This window comes from Lonchura striata, chromosome 6 (genome assembly GCF_050655825.1).
Source record: "Lonchura striata isolate lonStrDom1 chromosome 6, ASM5065582v1, whole genome shotgun sequence".
NCBI classification, from domain to species: Eukaryota; Metazoa; Chordata; class Aves; order Passeriformes; family Estrildidae; genus Lonchura; species Lonchura striata.
Genome location: NC_140708.1, coordinates 22,408,031 through 22,432,072, shown reverse-complemented (window position 1 = coordinate 22,432,072; position 24,042 = coordinate 22,408,031). Strand labels below are relative to the sequence as shown.

Below are 24,042 nucleotides of genomic sequence, written 5' to 3'. Positions count from 1 at the left end.
TCACTATGAGCCCTTCGGCTGAACTGAACACTGATAAATTTGACACTTGTGTGTATCCCATCAGGCCTAGCCAACTGCAAGTGCCAGAGAGGCACAGAGGAAAAAGTGCCATTGAACAGAACTGTTAGTTCTTTTGTTACATGGAGAGGCAGACTGCACTGATAAAAACTATCAGGTGAAGAGCAGGCACTAGACAAACAAAGAACAAGTCAAGCAACAGGCTAAAAGAACAATTCAGCCATCCAATTTAGGAGCAAAGATGTGAGGAAAATTAAATGCCTGGATAGGAAAGAGACAGACAGAGGAGAATGGGAATACATGCCAGCCTGCAAGGACAGCTTTTACAAATTTTTCTTTGATTTTGTTAACTTCTACTTATAATCTCCCATTCTCTGCTACAGGACTCTTTCTTGTTGGAAATATATGTGAATATTGAGAGTAAACAAACTTCACTTCATGGGAGACCACAATGCACCTTAAACAGGCATTAAAACAACTAGCAACAGGAAGATACATGTTTCTCCAGTGAAAGCAAAGGATTGTGTCACAAGACAACACATGTATTGCATTTTCAGCTAAGGATGTTCCATTCACTTACTGCAAATGAAACCCCCACAGGTCTGCGAATCCACTTGGGTGGCTTTTTTAATGGTGGAATCAAGGTGGTCTGAGTTACTTGCTCTGGCACCTGCAGAGGAGGAAGGCTCTGTCCTGTGCCAAAGGGATCCAGGTTGTTGAAGGAGGAAGAGATCTAGAATCAGATGGAAATGAGAAGAAAATATAATTCAATTCCTCTCTGCATGGATTAAGTACAAAAAACTGTTGCTTAGGAACTAGTTACTTTCCACACTGATGAAAAATGAGGCTAGTACAGCACCTCTTTCTGGAATACCACCAAGTCCCTGTGCAAGAGAAATGGCATTTCAAAACAGTTCCAGCAATCGTTTCTCAAGAAAGTTTTACCCTAAGAGATTTTCAAGTGGTTTTTCCTTAGCAAGATGCAAATTTCCTAAAAAAACATTGCTAGGCCTAGCACCCAGCTCAAACAGAGGAGTTGCAAAATTACTTGCTTTATGCAAGATAGTGACAACATGTGGTCAAAAGTTTTCCAACTTATTTCTTATTTTTTATCACAAAGGAATTTTGACTCCCTTTTTGTGCTGGAGTCTTTCAAATGGGTTAGTTTCAAGGACTGTCTCAAGCTTTTTTGGCTTCAATGAGACTGATGAAAAACTTTCTTGTCTAGACAAAAGAGTATCAAAAGTGGCCCCTGAGCCAGATTTCTTAAATTTAGAGAGTCAGTGAACATACATACAATGCTGTTCACAAGCATTTTTCATTTTTAACCATGGTTGCATAGATTTGTTGTTTGCTATAGATAATCCAGTTCAAGTTTGACTGGACCATAGGGAATAGCTTTATAATTCAGCTAACCAGCATACCTGAAAAGAAGCAACATCAGGCTGATCAAGCTAAGGTTGCCAAATCTTAGAATCACAGGCAATGTTTTGTCTTTCTTCAGAGGAAACCAATTCCAAAGAAAGAATAGTTCTTGAGGAATAGCTTATATCCAACATATCAAATACCCTAAACCTTAAAGAAAAATATACACAACCAGGTGTGCAATAGAGTTTCTGCCCTGAGACTATTGAATTCATAAGAGAGAGACCTCTTGGTCATGAACTCCCTGCCACCATAACTGTCATTATCTCCTGCTTGTGTTCTTGACATTCAATTTATTCAGGAATTATTCAACACTACTGTTCCCCAATTTTGAACAGTGGAATTGTGGTGCATACGCATGAAGAATGCAGAGAAAGAAAATTCTCCATGGGTTAAATAAATCCTTAATCTCCTGCAGCTGTTGCTTGATAAAGTATTTTCTGTCTCTTGCAAATCCTATGAAACTGAACTCAGTCAGTTGTAAATGACTACATAAATAACACTTAAGCCAGTTCATATGTATTCTCTTAAAACCTGTATTGTAAGGCATTTGTTGGCTGGGAGGGGAGGGAATTAAAAGACTAGACAGCAGATTAAAACTAAAATTTTAGACAGTAGTGACATTTAATCTGTTCAGAGTTTGCTCATCTATTAATTAGCTAAGTAATGGGTTTCAATATCAAAAATATTAACATGCTCAAAGTTGTAGTCAAAAGACTTGAGAAAAATTGCTAATAGTGGTTTATAAGTCACTTTATAAAATTACCTTCTAAACTAATGAAGAATAACATATCCTATTAATTAGTATCAATGTATTTAATGTTAACCAAATGACAAGAAAAGCTTGTGTACTGTTTTATTTTTAGTCTAACAGTAATGACAATAAAATGTATCTTAACATCACAACTACACTTGCTCTTGGTTCTCTTTACACACCTTGTCAGAGGCAACGTGGCTCTCTTTGGCAGCTGATGGGATCATTAAACCCCCACACAGGTAGCTTCTGGTTCCCACACCATACAGCTATAGGTCCAGGGGTGTGGAGAGACTACATCACTTAAAAGTGACCCTGTTACACATGTGTGCTTCCACCACTCTGAGCAGTCATGAGAGAAACTGCCAGTCTGTCAAAGTCTAACACAGTCACAGGACTTTACCTTGTCAGCCTGTGTCTTCTGCTGAGCTTCTAAGTTCCCACCCATAACAGAATAAATGTTGATCCACCCATCGAAAGTGGCAGCAGAGAAGACTGAAGGATTCCTAGGACACCACTGGACATCAAAGCACCACTGACTCCGAATGGGCAACTCATACACCACCTATCACAGAAAGAGAGGAGATAGGAGCACAACACAAATAGTCTCCTGCTTTTTCCAAATTACTTGCTCACAGCAAGCCTGTCACTTTGGTTACATGTCACCATTGCATACAAATCTCTTATTTTTGCTTCTTGAAGGGTGCATTTGAAACCAAATTATAACACCTTGAGTCCAAATAGCTGAAAATCACAGAAAACTCATGTTAAACTGGATATTCTCTGACTGTAGAACAAAAATCCAAAAGTGAGAAGTCACTTTTGCTCTGCTTTCTGAGTACTACTGTATCAGAGTACTATAGCATTGTCACATTTTCTGTTAATCAAGGGAGAGATGCCAGAAAATAACACAATAAAAACAGAAGTCAAGACGCAAGAATGTGTCATGAGCAAGAACACAGAAAGAATAGTGTGGAGTAACAAATGTGACAAGGAAAATAAAGAGCCTAAAGAAAAAGAAATAGAATGAGAGGAATGTAATAGCTGCACATGAACTATGAAGGACATTGCAGCCAACAAGTTTATGGTTCAGCATGCAAAAAGCCAAAGTTCAATTCATGGCCCAGTCACAGACTTCCTGCCTGATGCTGAGCAACTCATTAACACAACCTTGATTTTAAACCTCCCATATGTAAAATGAACATATTTCCTTTATGGTTTACAGAAACAAAGCATAGACAATCACAGCTTCATTTTCTGTGGGAACATGATCTGTGTTTTCTGTTCCAGATAGGAGCAAATTAATATAATTTGCTTATATGAAAATCTAGATTGCCAAACAGAAAAACTAAAAACGAATCCCAAGAAACCAAACATCCCCCAAACCCAAAGTAACCAATACTTCCCTCAAACTTATGAGATCAGCCATTCTGTATAACTATATTAATCCTTAATACTGCAAAGCTTCCCAACTTTTTCACTTGAAAATTTGCTGTTCATTGGTACCAAGTCAAAAAGAACCCCCTAAAAGTAGTTTATACACAAAAGTCTAATTTTAATTTGGATTCTGCAAATCTAGAGCAGCATGCATAAAAATTAGTCAGCCACACTAATTTTTTTTAAGTTTTCTACTAAAAGACAATGCAAATATTTTCATAAAAATTAGACATCAGGAACATTTCAGAGTCTGAATCTCTTCTAACCACTAGAGATCTAGACTAAGTGAGCATCAAATCCCATGAAACTACAAAAGCAGCATTGCATGCATTTTAGGAAAACAGATTATTTTTTTTCCTTGTCTCCAAGGCAAAAGTGGTCAGCTGAGTGATACTGTCCCATTAAATTAATCTAGCATGTGGCTCCCATCTGGACTTTGCTCAGTATTGTTAGAGCACTTTCCCCATGCTATCATCAAGATCAACTGCATTGTCCAAAGTTCAGTTTTATCCAGGATCTCCACATTGAATGAATGGGTGTGCAATAAAAAATTTTAAACAGCCCCCCTTAAATTCAGGTGATACATAAATATACCAAGTATGGTAATTCTGAGATACATGACTGGATAAGCACATACACATGAAACCATTTTACTACAAATAAAGTCTACATGCATTGTTTAACTACACTGTTCCCTTTTCAGTGACCCTCTCTAACATATGCTCCTTGGTCTGCTTCAAATTTCCTCCCAAATGAACTTGCTACTCTAGGAGAAGGAAAAAGAAGAAGCACATGGAAAGAGAGAACACTAAAGTGTGAGCATAGCAAGAGTAATCATAAATTGTTTAAACTAAATTTTAATTAAAAGTTTTCTTCCCTCTCTGATACCTGGACAAAGATGTATCAGCAAAAACCTATTTCAGTCTGGATATGGACCACACTCATTCACTTCAGAAAGGAGTGTACAAGACATGCTTGAGGGAATTACATTGGCACTCCACAAGGATAAAGGGAAGGACACACACACAACAAAGTACACAATATAAAGCAGACCATGCGTATTGATAGTTGTGGTTACACACCTCCCCCAGACTTGGGTTCCAGCACAAGATCCGGTTGTCTTTGGCACTACTCAACAGCAGTTCAGGGTCAGCCTGGCACCAAGAAACAGAGAGAACTCCCCTAAAATAGATCAGAAAGAAATCAGTCATATTTCCTGTATAGTTTGTTCTGCCATCCAGTCACTAAGAAAGCACCATGCACCAGCACCTTGGCTCAGAAATGCTAGTTCTCATCTCTACCTTCAACCAGATTCACCTGGGAAAGAAAGCAGGCCCAGGAGAAAATCATAGCTCCCCTAAGTCTAGAATCCCAGCTATCTGCCTTGAAAAGATGCAACACAACATGCAAGTCCTCACCTGGTGTGCCCTTCCAGCTGGCTAAGAGGAGAGGTAGCAAAGCGCAAGTCCCATATTTGGATCACTGGCAAACGGTCATCCTCAGAGGAAAGGACTAACTGGGTTGCAACTTCTGGATGCCAGGCCATTCCTGAGCAATGCATCTAGGGACAAAAATAGCACAGGCTGGAAATTCAGCAATGCAAGTTGGCAAAAGCACAAATGGGCCAAAGCCATGTCATTCTGTACTGAACTCGCCTAGAATGCTTGACATAAACCAAGTCTAGTAATGTCTTGCTCCAGGCAGCAAGTAGTTCTACTGTCTCTTCACAGCAAAAGAAACCCCACTAACCACACAGAAGTCAAATTCCAAAGCTGACCTAGAAAGAAAGCTGGGAGGCCTCTCAAAAATGAGTTGTGAACATGGAAATGGAATGCAAGAGTGCATGAATTTTAAGAACAGTAAGGGGTCTTGTTTCCCCATGTCACTCAGGAAAGAAGAAAAAGAGGTGCCTTGATGCTACGTCTCCAAGAGAACTAGTTCCAACAGTTCCTAGAATAAATACACTTGTCCCAAGAGTCTGTGCCACTGCTTTGTAGTCACATGTGGCACATTGTAAGCTAGTTAGAAATGCAGCCTTTTCTCCACTCACTCTGTTGCTGTGGTCACTGACTTTGATGATGGGCTCATTCTTCCTGAGGTCCCAAACCACAGCCTTGCCGCTGGGGTGAGCGGAGGACAGGATATGCTGCACTTGCCGATTCCAGGACACCACACTGATGTCTTCATGTGGCTGCCAAGACAGGAAAAGCCACACATCCATTATTCCCAAGCTGAGGGAACACTCACAGGAGTCTGTCAATAGTTTAACTGAGGGATTAGGGATTTGATGATACATAGATTCCTCTCTTCAATTGCTTATCATCTAACTGGAAATACCAGCAGCACTAACCAGAAAGACTAGGGAAAGTCCTTTACTCAGAGTACAGTGGACAGTAAAACTCTATAGGGGAATGTCACCTGGAAAAGTACTTCTGCATTTGAGGAACAGGCACTGGATTCTACATAGGCCAAATGTGTTATAAATCACTCCAAAGAGAACTACAGCTAAGCACACATATATGTTTCTACCCAAACTTCTCAGATGAACTTAAATGGAAAAATGACCTTGTGCAACATTTCAGGAGTGAAGTGAGACGGAAAACAATGAAGTATTCATGACTAATTGCTGTTACTGTATCTACTGCAATGCAGGAGATAGGCAAGGAAACAAACAGGAGACTTACAGGAGGAAAAAACTGGCCTGCATTTACTGAAGTTTACTATAAATTTTCTACTTTCAGGAGTTGATTGCCCTGAATAATATAATAAGCATCAGAAGATCAGAAACTTCTTCCTCTTCAAACTCGGGAAATATTACCTAGGAGCAATAGCCAAGATGCATTTAATGGCTCACTGGCTCTGCTAGGGATATGACTTTCATGAGATATGAAAAGCCTCAGCTGAAGCCTGAAATAAATTCATTCCTCAGAGAAGGTCCAATAAACCTTCTTATTCCATCACACATGCCCCAGCTGGATCACAAGATAAACTGGTCAGTTACTTGATTCAAATCCACAAAGAGCTTACCCATCCATGCAAAGCGCATCCTTCCAGAGCTTGCCAGTCTACCTCCCCTCCCTTTACAACACTTCTTCCACCCCCAAGAATGAAACCAATCAGTCTTTTCTGATTCATCTCTCTCCTGACAGACTTCAAAGTCATTCCCATTTCACAGACTGACTAGGCTAGGATGTGTCCACACACATCTTTTTGTCTTGCCTACTGAGATACAAAACTGCATGAGTATTGCCCAGAGGAAAACTCATTTACCTGTGATTTAGTCCCTGGAGTCATAGGCACACTGAAATTATTCAAGTCCCAGATGAAAATTTCAGAATCATTGGCTCCGGAAGCCAAGAGATTACTCTGTAGAAAAATAAAGGAAAAGCTCAGCTGAGATTCCTGATCACAGATTTCTTAAAAATAAATGGAAGCAAAAACCCCAAATTCTTCCAAAGTGAGATGAGAGCTGCATTTCACAGTCACGGGCATGCATAAAGATACTAAGTGGATTATAAGCCAAGCACAGCTCTGGCCTCTGTGCCATCCACTGCAGCATAGTACAGACACATATAAAATGTGTCTATTTTGTGCAGATGGCTGCTGTTAATCATGATGAAATTCTGCCACAGGCCTTGAAGCCACCATCTCTGGCCAACTGAGCCTTTGCATGGCATCAAGGACATTTCTTCTGTGAAGATGCAAGTTTCCACAACCAACTGCAGACAATTTTCCATTTGCCTCTGTGCTACCACAAGAAACATGTTCTGTTCACTCCTCATTTATGTTGCAGTCCTTTCAAATATGATCAGAGCCCCACTGAATTAAACACCAACTGCATAAATAAAGAATGAAAGTTTTAATTTTGAAAGGACAATGGTTTGACATGTAACAATATTACAAGACATGTTTTTATAGATACAGGGGAATTCAGAGGCAAAGCTGTGAAAAGAACAGAAATCTGAGTCTCAAACCTGTCTTGTGTAACAACTACTGCACCTCTTAAGTTAAAACTTGTTCCTTTATTTATGAATCTATACACAGAGGAATGTATTTTCTAACATGGAGATTAACTTTGCTTTAATATCTTAATGTTACACACCTGAAAAGGGTTGAAGTCAAGGGCTCGAACAGGACCTGAATGCTTCTCTGTGTGGGCCATGACAGGGTCACCCTTCGAAGCCAAGATGCGGTGCACGCTGTACATTGTCAGCACTCCGTTATCCCCTCCACCAATGATCACTCCAGAGCACTCTGCAGACCCATTTCCAAAGTTCCCCCAGATCAGCTTATGAAACCTAAAATAAGAAGAAAATAATGCTGGCATAGGCCATGATGTTCGGTGGTAAGCAAAACACCCTCCTCATTACCAAAACTCACATCCACATTTCAACCTATCAAACACATCCATGAGTCTGCACTTCAAACAATCATCTCCTTTAGAAGAGGACTGTGGCTCTCGCATGCAAAAACAAGAAATAAGCTTCCTTCCAATGACTTTTCAAGGTAATTTAAAAAGGAAGAGCTTATCTCTATTTTTTTGGCTGTTTGATTGTTTGTTTAAAACTTTTAGGACTTCATATGGGATTTGATGGGTGAAATCCTCTAGCCTACACTTTACTGAAAATTAATTAAGAGATCTACGTGCCTTCATTTCCAGAGCTGTTATCTGAAAAATATGTTTACACCCTTTAAAACCTGCCAGTTAGAAATCCAGGCTGTGTTTTATGCTGGGGGCAGATGTCACCCACTGATAAGCCCAAGAAATCATCTTGTTTTAAAAAGCTGGAAAGTAAGTTTCACTCTCTCTATGGTCTCTTCAGGGCGAATTGTTAGCCCCAGCAAATTCACATTATACAAAATGTCTCTACTGACTGACTACCATACAAGTGATTTTAGATTTCTCTAATAGTCTACCTGCTCTACTTTTTTACCCAATATGATCTGTATCAACAAAAATGTTCCATTTTTGAAGAGAGGTCAACTGATTCAAAAGATCACATTATATGCTGTAAACATCATCTCCTCCTCTCCTTTCTTGCACCAGAAAACCCTTTTCAGTTTCATTAATTGATACATCAGTATGAGCCCCTAGTACCTGTTTGAGGCAGGAAGTACTCCTTTCTGCTTCATGTCCAGGGAGGGATCCCTGAAGTCAACTTCAAATATTTCCAAGGTGGCATTTGTACTGAAGGATGCATCCAGCTGTTGGGCAGATGTTCCTAGCAGAAGTACAAGGGCAACACAAGTGGGCATTTTTACCAAGAGCACAAGATAAAAAAAGAGAAAAGCACTGAAAACCTGTTCTTCATAGTCAACACAATCTTGGTGTTGTACTAGTTCAAAAGAGGACATGTCTGAACACCTCACAAAAAGGAATCAACAATTAAGACAATGACTTTGAAAGAACTTTTAATTTCAAAAAATTCTGGTCACCAAGGTTACTGTTACACAGATAACTTTCTTGGTATAGATGCAACTCATGCACCCTCCTCCAAGAAACTATGGCTTTTGATATTAAGTTCTTCTCTAAATTACAAATGCACTGACATCATGAAATCCAGCTACAATTATCATCCCAAGTACTTCTGCATACTGTTCCTCAATCATTACATGTCTTAATCAGACCTTGCAAACCTACTCTACAGAGTAAGTTCTTCAACTGTGACCAACTAAACATGCCTGAACAACCCACAGACAGCTAGCAGTCACAAACTGGTAGCTTCCTTCCTTCTCCTTATTCTTATGGAGTAAAAGCTACAAGCTGATTTAACATTACCTAGTGGGACACTGCCAGGCAAACTGTCCCCCAGTTACCACAGGGATGCTTACAGCATGGGAAGTGCCCAAAGGACTATTAAAAAGCAGTACAATTTATGAAACCACACAGCTTCTGATCTAAAGCAAACTGAAGCCAAGACCTTTGGTTCAACCAAAACCCTGGCCTTGTTCTCTGCAAACTTCCCCAATGTAAATCCTTCCCAGAAGCTGCAATTCTTCACAAACTGATCCAGTGTGTGGTTCCCCTCCATGGGGTGGACCTTCAGAACAGATTGCTCCAACCTCAGTTCCCCATAGGGTCACAAGTCCTGCCAGCAAACCTGTTCCAGCATGGGCTCCTGTCTCCATGGGGTCACAGCATCCTTTGGTATCCACCTGCTCCAGTGGGGTGGATTATAGCTGGGTATCTGTTCCACCATGGACCGCCATGGGCTGTGGGGGTGAGAGCCTGCCTCACTGAGGTCTTCACCAGGGGCTGCAGGGGAATCTCTGCTCTGCACCTGAGGCACCTCCAGCCCATGGACCTTGGTGACTGCAGCATTGCTTCTCTCACATATTCTCACTCCTCTCGTGTGTTTCAGTTGCACATGGCATTTTTTCTCCCTCTTACTAACTATGTTATCCCAGAGGCACTGCCACTGCGGGGCTCGGCCTGGGACAGCAGTAGGTCCATCTGGAAGGAGGCTGGCACTGGCACCAGTGGACACAGCGGGAGCTCCTAGCACCTTCTTACAGGAGCCACCCCAGCTACCAAAGCCTTACCATGCAAACCCAACCAAACCACCAGAGCCATCAGCTCCACACAGAAAAACCTGCCCACTGCCAACTCAGTGAACAGGCTTATTTTCTGCTTCAGGAAATAAAATTGCTGTAAGAGGAGTGATTAATTAATGAAATCAACAAAATAAAACTTGAAGTCTTGTAAAAGTACTGAAAATGGAATATTAACCAAAACAGGCAACTTTAGGGGAGAAGAGGTATATAGTATTTGATTGTCAAGCCACATGATTATGACTGAAGACAGACAAGTACAAGTGACCTTAAACAAACAGTACTTGTGTTAACATTTTTCCCCCACAGGCACAGGATATGTGTAATACAGAACAGCAAACAGTGTTGGAGTCCATACAGTCTTAATTAGAAATCAAAAAATCATGTATTCAACCTTTGAAAAATCACTCATGTTTAAAATGTCAAAGTTGGGCATAGAAGTAATTCTCTACCACTTACTTTAAAAAAACATAAAAGCTGTAATGTTTTTGGTATATTGCTTGTAAGTTTTCCAGAGACTATCAAGGTGGAAACTGTTGAAAGCTAACATCCATACAACTCTACATAAAATTTTTCTGTGATTCATACTCTAATACTCACAAATTGTGAAGAACTTTACCTGTTGCTAGGTAAATAGGGTGGTTGTTTGCCGGACTCCATGCCTGCACAGCTGTTCTCTCAATTTCTTTTAGCTTCATTTTCTAGACTCTGAAAGAAATTTTACAGAGTTTAGAACAGTGAGATACAGCTGATGTGAAGATATTCACATCAGAAACATGATGAGAACACATTGCTCTCAAAACAGTGAAGTTAATTGCTACTTCTTGAGGCAGCGAATACTGGAATAAATCAGGATATTTAAGAATTCTTTAAAACCCCCCCAAACCCCACCCAAAATCCCACTGTCTGACTCCAGATTTTACAGCTCTCTTTTTCATGTGTCCCATGAGAGTTTCAGAAAAAAGACGGGGATCTAAATTAACATACTCAAGTCTTCACTGCAGGCTGGTTTAAATCAGCTGCAGAAATTATTTAAACAAATGTATTTTGATCTAGCACTAGTTGCTCTCTCCAAACAAGCTAATGTTATGTATATACATCAGCAAAGAGGGAGCAGAAAGAATCTCAGGGCAGGCTAAATTCCAAGCAGAAAAGTGACGTGGCAACAGAAAACAAAGTGCAATGCTATCGTGTGCCAATTCAGTTAATGTACTTTGTTCTTGCTCCTCCAAAAAGCAAAAGGAAAAAAAAAATCATTTGACTTTCTCCTTAAGCCAGCAAATGGTACAAGGTGAGAAGTAATCCACAAATAACTACTGAGTTTCAATCTCAGCACTGACAGCAACTCTTTATTTACTCAGGATAGATGGAGCGACACCTGTAAAACAAGACCAAAATTTGCCCAAGTCTCTGGAGAGAGATTAGTTGGGCAACAATATAGCAGGCTAATTGAAAATCAAACATCAACAGCAGGCAGCTGGGAGGCTGCAAAACTGAGTATAAAGTCAACTAAATACAATACAAATAATGACTGTTCTGAGCAAGATCCCATTCTTACTAAGGAGAAAGTATCCTGTGCTCCATTCCTGACTACAAACAGGCCTTCTAAGCATCATAAATGATGTGTGGACATTCACAGGCTAGTGGGGTCACTCTCATGAGCAGTGCCTAAACTTTTTGAGGTTGGCTGCACTGCAGTCTTTTAACTCTAGCTAAACAGAACTGTATGCTTAGATGATACCATGCTGAATAAAGTAAAACTGTCAGCAGGCAGCACAGCAAAACTCTCTGCATCTTGTCAGTTTGCTGTGATTAACCTCTCCTGATTACTTGACACTGTAAACTACAACGTGCATCACATGGCCCTCTGTTCAGATGCAGGGCTTATAAGAAACAGTGGCCTCCCGGGGCCCACAAAAGGGGGAAGTTTGGTCAGCATTACTTCTTGGCCTTGGACCCCCTAGCTAATAATTCTACACCTCTTTTTAGGGTTTCTTCTGCCTCACGAGTCAGAAGTTAAAGACATCCTCTCTCTCTGTCCTCCATGCACTATTAGGATATGCTGATTGACTAAAATCTATTTAATGCTTTTTTAGCATTAGTCTGCAGCAGTAGCTCCAAAAGCTCAAACTGCCAACTGCTATTCACACATTAAACTTATCCCAACTTAGTTAAAGCTCAACAGAATCTGAACAGAACTCTTATACAAAAAAAGTGAAGTGCAACTATTTCTTCATGCCCCCTATGAATAGAGGTAGAAAGGTCATCTCCTCATTACTATAACAAATCTCTAAAGCTTACTTTCCAATCTTCCAGTACACACTTTGTGGGGTACTCGTTAGAGGTCTACCATACTTTCTCTGTGGTGCATCTCTAGATGTTCCAGCACCTACTCATGCCTCCCATACTACTGCAGAAACCCTGTCCAGGTCTTCCCCCTTCGCTGGCAGAGGCGAGTGAAAATATCCACAGAATTTAGGCGAATCTTCTAGCAACAGTCAATTGCACAAGGTTCTAGCCGACTCCACCACTATGGGGGACAGGACAACTGCCATGTTCCTTACAAGTCCCTTCCTTGCCTCTTCCTCCTCCAGTTACAACCTATGAGTTGTAGGAGCTGGCTGTACACTCAGGCCTCACTGCTTCTTGGCTTTTGAGAGAGCAACTTCTCTGATAACATTAATAGACAATGGCCAAGAGACCTCTTCCCTACACAAAATTAGCTCGTAAGGAATCAGTGAAGAATACAACTATCACAAACTCAATTGGGTAAATGGCACAAGCTCCCCCTCCTTACCTCTGTGATGGACTGACTGCATGCCTGAAATAATTTACCTTTAATGTGCAAATAAAGATAAGCTGCAAAAATTGTGCGGAACAGTACTGATCAATTGTTTGACTTTTCTTGTCAATAGAGCATTTTACATAAGAAAGTCAATTCCTGCATAATTACTGTTCTCTTTTCGAAAACTTTGGTCAGAATGTGAAGGTGAAGTGTCTTGGTCATGGTAACCCACCCAAATGGAGGAAACCAAACAACACTCCATTTAAAGTGGCTCAATGTCAACAGAACAACTGCAGAAGTGCTGGATCATAGGTACCAAAGAGGTGTCCCTGGCCCTAAATGCAAACCAGCAGTGCTTCCAACAGACTTGAGGAGGCCCACAGAGGATGCAAAAGAAGCTAAAGGATCACAGTATCACACTGTGTCTTAAGACTGTCCGAGCAGTTTAGGTCCACTGCAGCTGAGGATCTGCAGAGATACAGCAGCACCTCCTCCTTAAGTCAGTGAGTTTGAAAGAAAAAAAAAAAAGCCTGATTTGAGTCTTGCTTTTAGAGAAGTGATCCTTCTATACACTATGCATATGTGTATCCAGGAAAGTACTCATAATCCTTAAATAAGGAAAAAACCCTTCTTTAGCAAACTCTTCTGGCTGCCCGAGAAAAATTTGCAAGTATTGAACTCTTCCAAAGTAGAATTTTTAGGGAGAGGTTGCCACCTGCTGTCATCGCTCAAAATAGCATCTAAGACTTCCAAGAATTCTCATGCTTTTCTCAGGACTTCTTATTAATTAATCATAACAATTCCTCACCCTTCTTCTACAAACACCCATCCAATTACAGATCCAATATATTAATGGATCTCAGCCTCAAAGGGAGTGGACAGAAGTAGCAATCCCCTATGGCTTTCCTCAGAAATGGCTTCCTCCACAGACCTCAAAGGGTAACAACGACTGCAAAGCAAAACCTGACAGGTCAGAGCACACCTCACCACTGAGAAATAGAGAGTATGCAGCTAAACAGTGAAAATTCCCAAATTACATTAGAGCATGCAAATAATGCCATCTGAGGCAAAAATTTCTCACCTTTGCTAACCTGAAATACTTATAGAACATTATAATAAGACCATGGTTGTTGTATGAACTAATTGACCCTCAAAGCTGCCATAATAATTATCCCTGATAGCACTCTAGTGAGGCCTTCTCTCTCTTGCACCACCCAAATACTGTCAATCAGAAATCCCCTCCCACTGACTTTCCCAGTCCTCCTTCCACAGGGCACTCAACCATTCCTCGCTGATATTGGACTGCACACAAAGGACCTGAAAGGCTGATCTCCCCACACTTAATGAAAAAGTGAAACTTGGGCAGAACAAAAAAGATTTTTTTTCCCCAAGGTCACCTGGGTGACAAGTAGACACCCTAAGACCTGAAAAACATCTCCCAGCCATGACACAATGGTTAAGACACAAACTGTCCCTAGAGTTTCCACATCCCAGCGTTGATTTAAAGTCTCTGTACTGTCCCTTCCCTTTGCACTGTTCTGACATGCTCCTTCTGCAGCTCCCCAACACCCCAGAGCCAGGCTGTTTCGTATGTGCTTATTATAAACCCCGATTAAAGAAGGCAGAGCCACACTCAGCTAATCTCAGCTAATCACTGGTGTGTGCAAGGTGGGGTTGTTGCAGGGCAGGGCTCAGCACATTCCTCCATGACAGCTCCAGTGGTATATAAAGAAACTTCTTGCGCTCTGCGCAGTTTCAGCAGCTGTTGCCCACTGCACAGCGCTGCTCAGACGGCGGCGCACACACGTCTCAAGTGCGCTTGTCCGCACAACAGCATTTCCCCGTGGGACGGTGAAAAAGAGCAAGGGTCTGGGAGGAAAGCATTGACCTCGGACAGCGGGTGTCAGACGCGGGCTGCGGGCCACGCCAGAGGCCTCTCCGCGGCCCAGGTCACACAGCTGAGCTCCCCCGGCCGCTCCCCGCCGCCGGCCGGCGGAGGAGACACGGGAGAGGGGAGCCACGGCTCCCGGGGCAAGGAGGGGCTACGGAACCGGGAGCGGAGTCTCGACAGCGAGACGGGCAGGGCAGCACAGCAGCGCTGGGCTGGGGGGACGGGGCGCGGCGGGGCAGGGCCAGTCCCGGCTCGGTGTCCGGGGGCCGGGTCGGGGGGCGGCCCTTACCGGCTGGCTGCCCTTACCGGCTGGCTGCCGTGCCTCTCGCGCCGCTCGCTCCGCAGCCCGGCGCTCCGACGGTGGCCGCGGGGAGCCCGAGCGCCGCCCGCCCCGCCCCGCCGCGCCTGCGCGCCGCCGGCCCCGGAGCGCGGCCGCGCTTCTCGCCCGGCCCGGCACGGCGCTGCCCTGGAGCGCGGCCCCGCTCCGCGCCCGGCCCCGGAGCGCGGCCGCGCTTCTCGCCCGGCCCGGCACGGCGCTGCCCTGGAGCGCGGCCCCGCTCCGCGCCCGGCCCCGGAGCGCGGCCGCGCTTCTCGCCCGGCCCGGCACGGCGCTGCCCTGGAGCGCGGCCCCGCTCCGCGCCGCCGGCCCCGGAGCGCGGCCCCGCTCCGCGCCCGGCCCGGCACGGCGCTGCCCCGGGCAGCTTCACCCTCTTTCGGTACCCGAATCGGCTCCGTCCATCGGTACCGGCTGCTTCACGCCGGAGGCCAAGGACACCACTGCTGGAGCCGGGCTCTGCTGCGGCTGCCATGGCCCCCCTCAGAACTTTGCCTTAGCTACAAATGTAATGCAGGCTGAGGGTGTGCAGAAAGGAATGGAACGTGTTTTTCTAAAAGTATTTTAATTGACAGGAAAAAATATGCAGAAGGACATAGGCCTTCTTCCCTTACATCTCTCCTGCTTTAAGAAAAAAATTGCCTACATTATAAACTCAATTTTTTTAGGATTTCTGAGGCATATTTGCCCAACCCATTATTCCTTCCCCATGATGAAAACCATCATTAAGCTACAGTTTAGAACAAACTGGGATTGGAAGTCCCCAAAGCAGACAGCGGCAAACAGCACTGGAACGCTGCACAATGAGCTGGATGGGGCTAGCCCTGCCTCAATGCGAGTGCTACACTACCACACACACCAAGGCTCCTAGTACTGCTCTGATCACCTCCATTTTACTTTAAGACTCTTACCACTCTCACAACATTGTATACAGTGCTGTCATGTAAGTGCTGTGGAATGGTAATTCTCGACTCAAGCGTCCCTAAGGAGTGTTTTACCCTGCAAAACAGAAATCAGTTTTAAGGTCCCCATAGCTCATAAAAAACACTTGAAACCCCTTCTGAGATAAAACATCCTTGACTATAATTTAAAAGCAAGAATTTCTGTAACGAGGAGAGAAGGTGACACACTACAAAAACTATGAGGAATGTTGATTGTTCACCACCTCCAAAGGAGTTGTAAATATTTAGGTGTAAATAAAAGTATGTCCTAGCATTCAATTCTGTAATTCCCTTTAACATATATCCTTATAAAAACCCCTACACAAAAGCAAGCTAACAGTCTCTTTAGAATTTAGGGTTTAAAATCTGTACAGATGGAAAAACTGTGAATCACTGTCTTTATACACCTGCTTCTCTTAAAGCACAAAACTATGAGCTGTGACAGGGTGCAGAGAGCAGAGCACAGCACCCAGTTTATAGGAAGCACCTAGAATGGCCCAAGCCTTCAGCCTTCTGTGACCACCCACTCCTGCAACTCAACAGTGGCATTAGGACATCGCATGGCAGAGTTGAGAGAAGATTCACTGTAAATTAGTACTAAAGGTACTGTTTCCTCCAGCAACAAGAGGAAAAACCCTTATGTTAGAGCGGAGCTGGACAAATTTAGGAACTTAATATAACTGTATGTATAAGTTTCCCAATCACACTGTTGCTGAAGCTATAGGAGGTCCAAGACCAGTGGTTTGCAGCAAAACAGGCAAATTTCATGGGTCAGATATAACTCCAGGCCAGGTGGATGAACTCAAGCCATAAAGCAATAATTATGGGCACCTGTACACTTGTATCAAAGCAGATCTGGCCACAGTGAACTTGCTCATTAGCCTTTTCATACAGCTGCTGTCCACACAGCTCTGCTGGCAGCTTCCATCTACACACTGCAAGGCTCTGTGCCTCTCAAGTGCTTCCTACTGGTTATGCAGACTTCACTTGAGAGGGCTTCTAGACCTGGTAGAGATCAAAGTCAGCTCCCAGTAAGGGCAGACACAGTACCAGACTCCCAAGGACTGGCACTTGCCAATCTATTTCTGTCGTTTTACAGTATACAGTGACACTCCAGTTCAAATCCCAGCAGCATCTGCATTAAATGCCTTGGTTACAGGCAGTATTGCCTACATAAACAGGCACAGCTGAGGAATGTTTGTGCACAAGATACATAAATGACCAGCAGTCCTAGGTCTGCACTCATAACTTTGCCCTATAGATACTCTCTCATTTAGAAAAATAGCAAAAGTCACTCCATTTCATTAGCTATAATTCAGCTGTCACAAACCAACAGAAGACAACTAGCACAGTAGGTGTCATTGATATATTTCACTGCAGTTAGCAGACGAACATTGAAGAACAAGTGTTAACATATGCCAGTGAACACTAGACAAGATTCCTTCCCCAGCAGAACTGACGGAAATGTAGCACTTGAACAACTTTCAAATTTCATAGTGTATCACTGCTGGTGGCTTTTTATTGGGGTCTCCTCCTTTCTCCAGATACAGGTCATTGAACGGATATTGCTTCGGTCCCTATAAGGAGAGACAAAGAGTGGTAAATTCACCACATTCACCAAGCAAATTAAGGGGTAAGAGGAAAATGTCTCATCCCATCCCATCCCCACCCAAATGAAGGCTTGTAATTTATGACCTAAATTTCTATTTCTTAAGTGTTTCAGCTAGAGTATTAGAGTATAAGGAAAGTTAATTCAGAAATATGGGCTTCCTTGCATACATTATTTTATTTAACAGAAACATCAAGGCAGTCTTGCTTTTAATCTTAATCAACATTTTATCTCACAGCATGAGGATAATATATTGCAAAAGCTGCTTGTGTATTCAGACACATTTTTCAAGAGCACATTTCCCAAATGATATAGCTCATGAGATATAATTAAAACACAGAGAAAGAGAAGAATTAAAGCATCTCACTTGAGTAGATGCACACATAGGGAAGGAGAATACCTAGACCACAGATAGGATACTGTAAGAGCATAGTTCAAATTAGTTCCCTGTGAACAGGAAATGCACACTATGAAGCAGCATCTGTGAAATGAGCCAGGCCAGTCAAGAGAACAATTCAGGCTAGATAAGGCCACAGGGATATCCTTTGGCCAATCCACTGCCAGCAGCATTTTTGCACTCACACCCATCACTTCAGCAAAACCACTCTTATGGGCACTGGCAATGACAAGAAATACAGCTACTTTTCTTCCCTTTACCCTTAAGTTTCACTCACCACAGGCCTGTAGGATGGGTAGATTTCTCCAAGACCAAACATGATCAGCATTATGCTCAAAAAGAGAAAGAAATGTTTGCTCATGGTGTGCCAGGGAACGACAGTGGGGGATGTATCAACCCGGTTCCGAATGTACATGTCAAAATCCCAGTGCATCTAAAAAACAAAGGAAAACAAGTGCACATTTACCAACAGTGGTCAAGCTGCTTCTCTCAAGGGAAGTAGCACATTACAGCATTCACAAAACTGCAAGAAACTGTTTCATCTCCACGTCAAATGTAGAGATAAAGCCACATAGGAGGTATATGGTTTACCTACAGTCACAAAAAAATGTTGCTTACAGTAAAACCCAAAAGACTCTACACTTAATCCTATCCTTATACCACACAACATACTGAAATATAGGTTAGCAGCAGTTTTTATTTCTATGGGTAGTCAATCATTCCACCTCAGCTTTGTTCCGCAGGAGCAGTGGTATTAATTACCACAAGGCATGGTATTAATTGGAACCCTCATTAATGGAAGCTCAATCACATACCCAAACAGAAGTGGTGCTATTTCAAACAAAGAAGCAACTACCTGACACTTGGAAGCTGGTCCCTCAAAAGAGGGAGAGGACCTGCTGCTGTTACTCCAGGACAAGAGCAAGGTTAATAGCAAGCTAATGCCCTGAGAACTATAAATAGAAAAGTCTCAAGCATCTTCTGCCCATAGTCTCCTTTCACATTAATAAATGCAGAGAACTTATTAATTTGCAGCTCAAGTACTGCTTCCAGATTCCCAGCACTAGTTCTTCCAGAGCCATTTCCTATCAAACCCAGAGCTAGAATGAGCAGAAATCAAAGCTGCCTCAACAGAGGCATCTGCTGACACCTGGAAAACACCAGTATAGTCCTCTGCGTTCCTGATTGCCACACCATGTGCAAGGGCTTGCACACAAGCCTTCCTGCAGCAATCACTACAACAACACAGGATCAACATGGTTTCTTTTATGTGCTTTTATAGTCATTATAACATGCACTTTGCTGTGATACGCATGTTGAAATGCTCTGACACGTTTTTACTACGCTATATTAAGCACACATACTTAGATGAACTCTTGTTTTTAGTAGAAGAGATCGTAAGTCAATTACCAAGCTCAATAACTGCAGTCAGATTGCAGTTATTCACAAAAAGACCATGCACTAGGAGAAGAGCTACTCCTGAAAGGATTTTGAGGAGCTTAGATTTTCAAGTTAAGCTCAAAGTTAACACAGATGATCTATTCACATTTATCTTAAAGACAAATTGCAAACTTCCTTTAGAGAGGACATCCTTATTTGTAGTCTACCTCAAAAAAGCCCTGGAGTAATAAAGCAACAGTAGCTACTTCCATTGCACTAAAAGGACTTTATTCAAACAGTGGCTTCTTTGCTAAACAATTCTGAACCAGGTTCTCGTACTGAGTCTAATCAGACAAATAAAATTACTCCTGCAGGGAAAGTTAAGTTTGTAAAGTCTCCCTTCTCATATGTAATAGCTAACTGTCCTCAGTACTGTCACAGTATTTACCCAGATGGCCAAAGCCTAACTTTGCCTTGAACTGACTGTCCCTGCTTGCACAGGAAACACACACCAGCACTGGTGATGAAATTACACAAAGGATTCAACAGAAAGCACTAATGAGAGGCACATGTTAGAATTTAGTAACAGGAGTATTGATGAGCAACTTGAGAAGTAGAATTGCTGCTCCTACCGGCTCTCCCCAGTTGTGCCTCATGTCTGGCTGGTCCCACTGGTACCAGGGGTCTCTCTCATATTGTGACTTATTCGGGAGCATGGGATAATCACCATACCTATGAGAAACAAACAAAAGACCAAACATAAAGAGATCTGTACTAATTTAGATATAATTCGTAGGAGACAGGATAAGACAGAAAATAGAATTAAACACTACTTTGTTTTTATAGCTTTTATGTATATATATTTCTGAAATACATTAGAACAACTAGCACAACAGTAATTACCTTGACACCAGACACCATAACAAATGGCATTCGCCAAACTGGCCTTATTGGGCTCTACTAGATGAAAGAAAATGCAAGCTTAACTAAAATATGGAACCGTAGTTATCTTAGCACATGTCAAAGTATTCCCCAACATTTAAACATCTCCTGAAACCTTTATTCTAGACACGGCTTTCAGTTCATCCAACTTAGCGTAAGGTACAACAGCATATGAAGTGTCTCAAGTTTCTCTCACGAAGTCTCTTGTGTTTTATTCACACAAGCCTCATTCAATTCGTTCCTATTTTAAAACACTGAATTGTCTTCAAAGCTCTAAGCTCACAGTACAGCAAAGGCAGGCGTTCAGCAGGAGCTACGAGCCTCCAGCACGTCCCCACAGAGCCAGGAGCTACGGGCCCCGGCCCGCTCCCGGCTGCGGAACAACGGTACCACAGAGCTCACCCCAGGCCATCGTCGGGGTAGGGCTGATAGTCCTCCACCCGCATGTTGTACTTCTTCGCAGCGGCCGCCCGCTCCTCCGGGGTCCGCGGATACGGCCCGGGCATCATGTCCTTGGACATCTCCGAGGCTGCGAGAGAGCAACGCGGCACAGTGGGCGCGGGCCCCGCCGGCAGCCGGGCCCAGCCGGGCCGGGGAGGTCGCGCCGCCCTCCCGCCCCGACCCCGCAACCACCGGCCCGTGCCCCAGACACCCCGACCCGCCGCCGGCCCTGCGCTCCAGCCGCCGCCTCCCGCTCACCCGCCCGCGCCCCCGCAGGCGCCGCCAAGGCGGCCCGGGCCGCGCGGAGCCCGGCGGCCGCCCGGGGCCAGAGGACACCGCGGAGAGCGCCCGCCGCCATCGCCCCAGCGCGCAGGCGCGGCCGCGGGCGGCGCGGGGCGGGGCCGCGTTGCGGGGCGGGGCCGCGTTGCGGGGCGGGGCCGCGTTGCGGGGCGGGGCCGCGTTGCGGGGCGGGGCCGCGTTGCGGGGCGGGGCCGCGTTGCGGGGCGGGGCCGCGTTGCGGGGCGGGGCCGCGTTGCGGGGCGGGGCCGCGTTGCGGGGCGGGGCCGCGTTGCGGGGCGGGGCCGCGTTGCGGGGCTATTGCTCGGGCCGGGGCCGCGTCCGCCCCCGCCGGGGCGGCTGTGAGCTGGCCGTGGGTGTACCACTGACGGGGGCCGAATGGACGGGAAAGGCACCGGGGCGATATTCCGCTTTGTGGATCACCGTCTGGAGCGGGGCAACAGGAACGTATGGCAGGAACTGCCTTGCAGACGCGCGGAGCCCACTGCGGAGCAGCCGCGCCGATGCTCCATCGGATCGATGCCGTGCCCGGCGGCGTTGTGCAAATCGCCTTCTTTGTATCGGCATCAGTATTATTAAAGTCAATACCCAAATGTAATCGTCTTTTCTCCATGGTGGGCAGCAGAAATGGCATGTTAATTTAGCAATGGGATTCTTCAAATGTAAGCGATGTATTTTTGTAAATAAAATCAATATGAGCATTAAAGGATTTTGCAGTTTACTTCATTATGTAAACTCTATGGCAGTTGAACTCATTTTCCTTCAGTTATTCGCATCAGCTATTATGGGTAATGTCTCTATAACGATTTACATTATAAAGCTTTGCAGCTCAAAAACTATCACAGACAGTTTGTCATTTAAGCCATTCCTTCTAATAACAACATTACTTTTAAACCTAACAATTGAAGGAAGATAGTGATGAACCATAAAACTGTAGCTGACATACAGCTTGCCTGAGGTGGGGGCTTTGTTGCAGATAAAGAAGAGGATCCTTTTACTTACCCCAAAGAAAGGCCTATTGATGTCAATTTAGGGACAGTATCTTAATTCAGCCAACTCCCTTACAAACGAGTATGCAGTGAAGTTACTCAGTTATCTAATAAAGTCAGAGCCCAACCTTCCCGTGCAGATGCTGCTGCTGTTTTCCATGGAGCAGCATTTGGTGCCTCGATTGGGGTTACATCAGCTCTTCACCACTGGGTATTTATTTTCTAAATTATGTTTGAGTTTTCCACAGCTGTGTTTCAAGTTTCCTAAACACCCAAATATATTTGCAAATACATAGTAAAAATGTTGTTAACCTGTACAGCAGAAATGCTGTAGATTTAAAAGATGGGAGGGCATTCATTTCCCCAGAAATTAAGTATATTAATAAATTTTGCGAGGACAAAGGGAAACGGCATTATTCTCATGAAGGCAAAGATCTATGCAGGCAGAACAAATCCCAGCTACTGTAAGATGAAAACCCTTGTATGCCAGAGACCAAAATTTTCTCCAGAGCTGATGCCTAATGTGGCGCGCATTCTTGGGAAACAGCGATCATCAGTCTTGCTGTTTGCAGATTAAAAGCCAAATGTAGACTTTTTCTCACTTACTAAACATATAATATTGTGAAAAATGTATATTTTGTGATTGGCTTTTTGTAAATATTACAATAAATATTATATGTGCAATGTTAGAAAGTTATGTTGTATTAATTCTCCTAAGTAGTGTGTTAAATATAGTTTTAGGCTTTAATATAATGTCAAAATAGAGACTATGTATGTGGGGGGAGTTGTTTTGTTTGTTTGTTTGTTTGTTTTAGGAATGAGATACTCGTTTCAAAGAACACCTAAATCTTCCAGAGAAAAGGAATTTATGGTTTTCTTATCAGAAGCTAATTTCTTCAGGCGTTGTTCAGACTCAAAGACGCCTTGGGGATTAAAGGAAACAGTTGACATGCAACAGAGTTCTTGTTTTAAATAAATGTATGCATAACCATGAAAGATGCATGAATATGCAACAGACTATTGCTTTTAAAGTTATTCCTTTGTTCACAAAGTATGCTTTTCGTGATTTAGTATCCAAGAGCATCCAAACGTCCGTAATTCTTTGCTTTTTATTGTCTTACAATTGTCCTAACTCTAAACTTTATTTATCTAATTGTATTACTATTTTTATAACCATTTTATCATTATTAAACTTTAAAAATGTTAAAAACCAAGTGATTGGCGTTTTTCACGGTAAGAAAATAATTCAACAGCTCCAGCTTCAGTCACACAGTTCACGAAATCCTGCTAAAACGATGTAGCCGCTATCACAGGCCGGGTGTGGGTTGCAGCAGCAGTGCTGCACTGGTTTTTCAGCAGGTGTAAATGACGGCGCTGGTTCCCAGGCGAGAGCCCCGCGGGCGCACCGGGGCAGCGCCGTTCCCTCGGGCCGATGGAGCGCCCGCCCCGCCGCCCTGCAGGGACGATCCTCTGCTCCTGCAGCGGGGCCAGCCCTGCCGCGCCCCCGGCTCCCAGCGGTGCCCGAGGGAAGGGAGCGGGCCAAGGGCAGCGGGGCCAGTGCAGGAACCATCCTTTCTGCTCCTGCAGCGGGGCCAGCCCTGCCGCGCCCCCGGCTCCCAGCGGTGTCCGAGGGAAGGGAGCGGGCCAAGGGCAGCGGGGCCAGTGCAGGAACCATCCTTTCTGCTCCTGCAGCGGGGCCAGCCCTGCCGCGCCCCCGGCTCCCAGCGGTGCCCGAGGGAAGGGAGCCGGCCAAGGGCAGCGGGGCCAGTGCAGGAACCATCCTTTCTGCTCCTGCAGCGGGGCCAGCCCTGCCGCGCCCCCGGCTCCCAGCGGTGCCCGAGGGAAGGGAG

General features: G+C 44.1%; 2 protein-coding genes across 4 annotated transcripts in view; both read right to left on the bottom strand.

Moving 5' to 3' along the window:
- SEC31B (SEC31 homolog B, COPII component) overlaps window positions 1-15,279 on the bottom strand; it is a 35,028-nt gene extending 19,749 nt beyond the window's left edge. For 2 of the 3 annotated variants that reach the window (XM_085582476.1, XM_085582478.1), the window contains exons 1-10: window positions 15,169-15,279; window positions 10,806-10,894; window positions 8,733-8,856; window positions 7,737-7,932; window positions 6,905-7,000; window positions 5,685-5,825; window positions 5,053-5,195; window positions 4,717-4,816; window positions 2,601-2,762; window positions 599-751 (exon numbers count right to left, since the gene is read on the bottom strand). In XM_085582476.1, the coding sequence (XP_085438602.1) occupies window positions 599-751; window positions 2,601-2,762; window positions 4,717-4,816; window positions 5,053-5,195; window positions 5,685-5,825; window positions 6,905-7,000; window positions 7,737-7,932; window positions 8,733-8,856; window positions 10,806-10,884 (1,194 nt within the window). In that variant the 5' untranslated portion in view covers window positions 10,885-10,894; window positions 15,169-15,279. Of the gene's footprint in view, window positions 1-598; window positions 752-2,600; window positions 2,763-4,716; window positions 4,817-5,052; window positions 5,196-5,684; window positions 5,826-6,904; window positions 7,001-7,736; window positions 7,933-8,732; window positions 8,857-10,805; window positions 10,895-15,151 lie in introns of all 3 variants that reach the window. The other variant, XM_085582477.1, reaches the window with a different exon arrangement.
- A 2,209-nt stretch (window positions 15,280-17,488) lies between these two features.
- Window positions 17,489-21,279, bottom strand: NDUFB8 (NADH:ubiquinone oxidoreductase subunit B8). The gene is made up of 5 exons (XM_021547836.3): window positions 21,165-21,279; window positions 20,868-20,994; window positions 20,156-20,255; window positions 18,421-18,576; window positions 17,489-17,714 (listed from the first exon to the last, which is right to left on the bottom strand). Exons 1-5 carry the CDS (start codon window positions 21,262-21,264, stop codon window positions 17,622-17,624), a joined length of 576 nt encoding a protein of 191 aa, XP_021403511.1. The 5' UTR covers window positions 21,265-21,279; the 3' UTR covers window positions 17,489-17,621.
- Between the last annotated feature and the right edge of the window lie 2,763 nt (window positions 21,280-24,042).

What these genes read in the sequence shown, in the direction of transcription:
- NDUFB8 (XM_021547836.3), bottom strand. Translation starts at nt 21,264, where the DNA reads ATGGCGGCGGGCGCTCTCCGCGGTGTCCTCTGGCCCCGGGCGGCCGCC. An exon ending in TACCCCGACGATGGCCTGGG is followed by an intron (nt 20,256 to 20,867) that starts GTGAGCTCTGTG and finishes TGTTTCTCATAG; the next exon opens with GTATGGTGATTATCCCATGC. An exon ending in ACCCATCCTACAGGCCTGTG is followed by an intron (nt 17,715 to 18,420) that starts GTGAGTGAAACT and finishes CTCTCCTTATAG; the next exon opens with GGACCGAAGCAATATCCGTT.